General features: G+C 40.5%; 1 protein-coding gene across 2 annotated transcripts; it reads right to left on the bottom strand.

The window, feature by feature from the left end:
• Window positions 1-460: 460 nt before the first annotated feature.
• On the bottom strand, window positions 461-6,146 carry LOC103720432 (receptor-like protein kinase). Of its 2 annotated transcripts, XM_039127887.1 has the most exons (3): window positions 1,391-6,146; window positions 925-1,051; window positions 461-853 (listed from the first exon to the last, which is right to left on the bottom strand). In XM_039127887.1, the coding sequence occupies exons 1-3, from the start codon at window positions 4,341-4,343 to the stop codon at window positions 787-789; spliced, it is 3,147 nt and encodes a 1,048-aa protein (XP_038983815.1). In that variant the 5' UTR covers window positions 4,344-6,146; the 3' UTR covers window positions 461-786. The 2 variants fall into 2 exon arrangements, with proteins under 2 accessions (XP_038983815.1, XP_008808346.2); XM_008810124.4 differs by having other exon boundaries at window positions 461-1,051; window positions 1,391-6,141.
• Between the last annotated feature and the right edge of the window lie 347 nt (window positions 6,147-6,493).

The raw sequence follows: 6,493 nt of genomic DNA, 5'->3' as shown, positions 1-6,493 counted from the left end.
GAAAAATGCTTATTTGGTAATTTGATCATCAGTTGCCCATCCATGTATTGCAACAAATACAACGAGTTTGCACCAATTTCTTCTTATCACATGGCTCATTGGAAGCCCTATTTATATATACACATCTGAAGAGAACTCTTTTCCCCTTCTTTTTTTTCTTTCTTGTAAGAGGTGTTTCTGGTAGCGATATCTTAGGGAAGTTCTATTTGAAAGAATATTGTAGCAACTTGCCAGCATTATACTGTTCCATCAGGGGCCACGACCAGATGGAAAACCTTGCTAAACAAATAGACGTTTGAACCTAGATTAAGCCAATTACACCTGCTATAATCATTCCTATTGGTTCATAACCAGATAATTACTGGGCTCAGAGTCCAGCACTGGCTAGAAGAATAATATATGCACAAAAAATTAATAATATACAGAGAATTTACAAGAAACACCAGTACCGCACCACATATGATCACATCCAAGAAATAAGGCAATTTTAGAATTTGTTTCTACATATTCCAGAGTCGAATACAAAATATGATGATACAGAACCTTTCTCTGATTCATGCATATTATCAGCGTTTGTACACCAAACTATCTCATTTTACTACGCTCACTAACAACAGTTTAATAATCTGGTGGATGAAGCGATGAGAGTACCCAAAAGTCCCAGCAAATACCTATGGTACCACAGATCCATACTTTCCCTGTTTAGGCAAATTACAAGCTTTGGACTTGATAATATCCGTTAGCTCTTTAACGACATCCCACATCGAGGGTCTCTCACTTGCCTCCTTAGCTGTGCATCTCATAGCCAATGAAAGTACTTTGCATACTTCTTCCATTTCCACGGAGCCAACAACTTCATGCATGAGATCTGGATCAGCAACCACTTCAATTTTATCACTGCCATTCAACATTGAACTTACCCACCTTACTATGTCTGTGTTTTCAGGAAATGATGGATCCAGGGCCTTCCTTCTGGTTATCAATTCAAGCAAGACTACTCCATAGCTGTAGACATCTGATTCCTTGCTTGTTCTGGTTGTAAATGCAGTTTCTGTTGCAAGGCATGGCAATACAACTTCAACATATGATTCCAACCGAGATTTTTACTTTCATGCATAAAGAGCTGATGGTAGTTTTAACAGATGTTATCTAGGTGGCTTGGAAGATTTGTATATCAAGTTTTTATAAGGAGGAAAATTAATAAGTTATACTTGTCCGCATAACCATTAAATACCAACATACTCATATATGATGGGGAAGGTCGTTCTGATGGCAGCAATACACTGAAGAAATAGTATCTTCTATCATTGCAATGAGAAGAGTACAGCTAATCCATAGGTACAGGAATTCAAATAAAAGCATCATCAAGTCCTTGGCAATAGAAGAGTACCTGGAGACATATAACCAATGGTGCCCGTGATGGCAGTGGAATCAAGAGAGGCAGAAAGTTGATCCATGAGCTTGGCAATGCCAAAATCTGAGATATGTGGCTCCATCTCTGAGTCCAAGAGTATGTTCTTAGGTTTAATATCACGGTGAATAATAGCTGGATTACAGTCATTGTGAAGATATGCCAGCCCTTGAGCAGTTCCAAGAGCTATCCTGTAACGCACATTCCACTCTAAAACTGGAGCTGGTTTTATCTCATGTAGAATATCATGAAGGCTTCCATTCTCCATGTAGTCATACAATATCAACCCATAGTCACTTCTCAGCCAGAAGTCTGCCAGTTTCACCAGATTCCTGTGCCTGATTTGTCCAGCCGTTTGGATTTCTCTCACCATACTTGTACTTGTTCCCTTGTGGCCTGCAAAATCAAGCTTTTTTACAGCATAAGCTTTTTCTGGGCTCAATGAAGCCTTGTAAACAGTTCCATGAGCTCCTTTCCCCAAAGCAAATTTCTCATTTAAGTTCTCAGTGGCTTCCATTACTTTATTCAGCAGGAAAGAAGAACCCTCATGTAAAGATGGTCCTTCCTCTTTTGTTGTCTGTTTACACTTGAAGAGAACAAATCCAAACAAAAGAAATACCAGGACACCGACAAGTAACAAGCCAAGAGTTATCATCATGGTCTTAATCTTTCTAAGGCCTCTAGAATTGCTCGATGGACCACAGGGTTTTAAAGTAGTCGTATTTGTGCAAGACAACTCATCTGCCTGACAAGAGATACAAAGGTCTGGATTTCCCATAAATGAGCTTGGTGACAAGTTCAGAAACTTCAACCATTTTTCTGGTAGTGGACCTTTAAATTGATTAAACGAAACATTCACTTGAAGCAGCGAACTGAGATCATCCAAGGATTTTAAGCTTCCTGTCAGATTGTTGAGAGATAAATCCAAGCTCTGTAATCTTTTCAAATTCCCTAATGCTGATGGAATCTGACCTGCCAGTCTGTTTTCACTGAGGTTTAAAGCTATTTCCAGATTCTGTAGTGCACCCAATGATGAAGGGATATTGCCTCCCAATTTATTTCCCCCAAGCTGCAGCTCCAGTAGCCTGTCAAATTGTGACAGGAAACTTGGAATCCCTCCGCTGAACTGATTGCCTTGCAGTATCAATCGAGAGAGCACTGTTAAGTTTGTTAAGCTTGGCGGGATTGAGCCATTCAAAGAATTGAAACTCAAATCCAGCAAATACAATCTACTGCAGTGCGAAATCTCCAGAGGCAGCATACCATATAAATTGTTGTAAGAAAGATTCAGAACTTGTAAATTTGCTAGCCTTCCAATTTCTTGAGGTATTGGACCAACAAGCTTGTTCCCTGACCAGTTTATCATAGCAAGGTCTCCACAATTTCCCAGGCTAGGAGGAACATGCCCATTCAAATTATTGAAACTTAAATCCATATATGACAGGCTAGAAGATTCCACAAATTCTGGAATGGAACCTGTGAGGTTGTTATTACGAAGAATCAACCTCCGCAAAGTTGAACAGTTCCCAAGACCTACAGGCATGCTACCATTGAGCATATTAAATCCCAAGTTGAGAAGCCTAAGTTCTTTTCCAAAGCAGATATGTGGTGGTATTCCACCAACAAAGCTATTGTTAGTGACTTCAATCTGCACCAAACTACTATTGATACCCAGACCTTGAGGTATGACCCCTGTAAACCGATTATTGAACAGAGAAATGTTTCTCAGATTTCTTAACTCGGTCATCTCCAAAGGCAGCTCCCCAGAGAGATTGTTCTTATATATTAGAACATGCTCAAGACTCCGGATGCGCCAAATCTCTATAGGAACCTCTCCAGTCAAGTGATTATCAAACAGAAAGAGCTTGGTCAAATTATACAACTTACCCAGTTCCCTTGGAATAGCCCCTTCTAGCTGGTTCTCATACAATTCTAATGCCCTCAGTGATTGACATTTCCCTATCTCTGTTGGAATGGATCCTGACAAAGAGTTTTCAGATAGGTAAAGTATTGTAAGCTTGGTCAGTGAACCAAGTGAAGATGGTATCTCACCAGACAGTCCATTGCCAACAGCACTAAAGACCGTCAAGCTACTGCAATTTCCTAACCCTGCTGGGATCTCACCTTCCAATCGGTTAAATGACAAAATTAGCTGTTCCAACTTGCAACTGCTTGAACCAAAAGGAATCCTCCCACCGAAATTATTACTATGGACATCCAAAAATTTAAGCCCTCTGATGCTATTTAAAGTTTCTGGAAGAGGACCGGTCAGCTGGTTATTGAACAGATTGAGCTGTTCTAACTTGGTACAGTTTCCAATTGAATCAGGGAAGACACCTGACAAGAGATTGTCACTCAGCCAAAGGTCCTTGACCCTGCTCATATTCCCGACAGTATGAGGGATCGAGCCAGTGAGATTGTTTTGATTGAGATAAATTGTTTCCAGATACTTAATTCGGAACAGAGGATCTGCTATTTTTCCAGTAAGGAAATTTCCGTAAAGGGATAGATAAGACAACCTCTTCAAGTTTTGGAGGGTCTCCGGTATCTCACCAGAAAGGAAGTTAATCGAGAGGTCCAAGTGCTCCACCAGGGTGCAATTGCCCAATTCTGGTGGGATCAGTCCAGAGAGATCATTGACACCAAGATCAATCGTCCGCAGATGTCGCAGCAGTCCTATCTCCGGTCCCAATGTGCCTGAAATCCCTCTCTCTGCAAGATCGAGAGACACCACATGGCGCCTCTTGTCGCAACTTACTCCCACCCATTTGCATGGAGTTGGGTCAGAAGATTTCCAGGTGGAATTTATGGAGTGTGGTAAGATCAGGCTTTTGGTGAGGGCCAGGAGGGCTATTCCATCGGAGGTCAAACCGAAGGATAGTGGAATCAAAGCCAGGAGCAGTGATGAGCAATGCCAAAGAAGATAACCCATCTCGTAGATGTGGAAAAAATTTGAAGAAGCTAAAAAGAATTGTATTATTTATTTACTATTATTATTTTTTTGCTGTTGATGTTAAAACTGAAAACAGTAAATAGAAAATCAGCAGAAAAAGAGATATTCCGGATGACACAGCTGTTTTATATCACTAAGAAGCAATATAAGAAAAAAGAAAAAAGAAAAGAAAAAGAAAAGAAAAGAAAGAAAAGAATAAGAAAAACAAAGAAGATGAGAGCGCTAGGTTACTGCTGCGGGAAGAGTCATGGAGCAATGCCAAAAGAAAAGAACTAATTCTGTGAAGGCCGACAGACTTGAGGAAATCTGAGGAGGAGGACACGTTTGACTACCTTAATTTCAAGAGCTACTACAAGCAATCGCATGGAAATTTAACACATACCACGGGAGCAAAAGAGAGATATTGGCAACTAAAAAGAAATGTAATTCAAGAAAAGCGTTGAGTGATTCAAACGAAAAGATCCCGTTTCTCAAAAAGATCACAAGAACAGAAAAAATCCAAGGAAAAGGAGGGATCTTTACTTCTGTCGGAGCGCTTCTAGTGCTCGAATAGTGGAAAGCTCTTCACTTTCGTTACCTCCTCGCTCCAGGGTTCTTGCCGCTCGAACACACAAAATCCGAGAGACAAGATTAGAGAGGGACAGAATCATACAACCTAGTGTAAACCAACTCTACGAGGCATTTAAATCTCTAGTATTTTGGAATTCCAGTAAAACAGCACACGTTTTTCAACTTCAAGCGACGATGGAAAGAGGCGTTCAGGCTTTCATGCGGTGGATGCAGCGTCATCTGTCTATTTTCTAAGAACACGATGTAACTTCGTTTAGCGACAGACAGACCGACAGGCAGGTCACGGGTACGTCAGGGCAGGCAAACGTCGAGCAGAGCACTAAGGGCAGAGAGAGCAAGAGAGCGAGCGAGAGAGAGAGAGACTAAAAAGTAGTTGGAAGTCGCAATTAATTACCCAATGGGCATTGGGCGCTAGGGTTCACACTTCACACCGGTCGTTCGAAGTCGCAATTAACAAACAAGGATAGCACCACGTAGCAAAAGAAACAGTTACTAGAAAGAAATAGCATTTTTCTCAAAAAAAAAATTTTAAGTTTGCCAGGCAAGAGAAAAAATGAAAAGAAAATTTTTAAGAGCTTACCAGCAAAGGAATTCACATAACAAAAATAAAGAACATAAAGTTTCTGTTCTTATTCATATATAATTACGCATGTAACAGGCAAGGATAGCACCATTAGGCAAAAGAAACAGTTACTAGAAAGAAATAGCATTAGCAGATTATAACTATCTGTTTAATTAGTGATGATAATTCATTAGCAAATAGGAGAACAGATGAAACATGGACCAGATTTCTGATAATAGAAACATGTACCATAGTTACTAATTCTTTTTCCCTGACAACAGAAATAAAATTGTTTGGTAAAAGCAAAAGTGAAAATTCAAAGCAATTATATTTTCTCTGCTATTCTCTAGTTCATCTACTTTTAAGACTTACAATGAGTAATAGACATCATGCCTAACCAGTTCAAATTCAAAACTCCATGACTGTTAAAATGTTTTAAAAACATAACAATGCTGTAATAGTATATATGTGGATGCAAAGTGAAAATATCAGTCCAGATGAAACAATGGTTTAAGAGAATCGGGCATCAGACCCAACTCTGTGAGGGCCTGTGCCGCGGTTCTGAGCTGATGCATTTGCATGGTGTCTCAAGAACCACCCCAAGTTGTTTCTCTTGGACCTCATTCCAAATTGCCACATCGACTTCATCTGAAGCAGCGCCATGTCCCCAAGTCCCTGCACCCTTTACAGTTTACCCTCTCACCCATCCACAGGTCTTCTACCAAGTAAGAAGCTCCACCAGAACATGATTTGAAGGATGCTATACCTAGACCTAAGCAATTCTAGTTCTCTAACATTCATTGATTCTGCAACTTGCTAAATGAGGCTGCAAAAGAGAAGAAAAAGAAGCAGAGGAGAGGATGGTTAAGGGTCTGGCCTTCATGCTCTTCATCGGAGAAAAGAGAGGAGAAGCGGGGAGAGGTGGTGAGATCGAGCTCCGGTGAGGCTCTAACACGTGAGATCTAGGGGAGAAAGTAGGGAGACGGTCCGATGAGGC

The sequence above is a fragment of the Phoenix dactylifera genome, chromosome 7 (assembly GCF_009389715.1).
Source record: "Phoenix dactylifera cultivar Barhee BC4 chromosome 7, palm_55x_up_171113_PBpolish2nd_filt_p, whole genome shotgun sequence".
NCBI classification, from domain to species: domain Eukaryota; kingdom Viridiplantae; phylum Streptophyta; class Magnoliopsida; order Arecales; family Arecaceae; genus Phoenix; species Phoenix dactylifera.
Note: the sequence above shows the minus strand (reverse complement) of the source record. Positions and strands in the feature narration are given on the sequence as shown.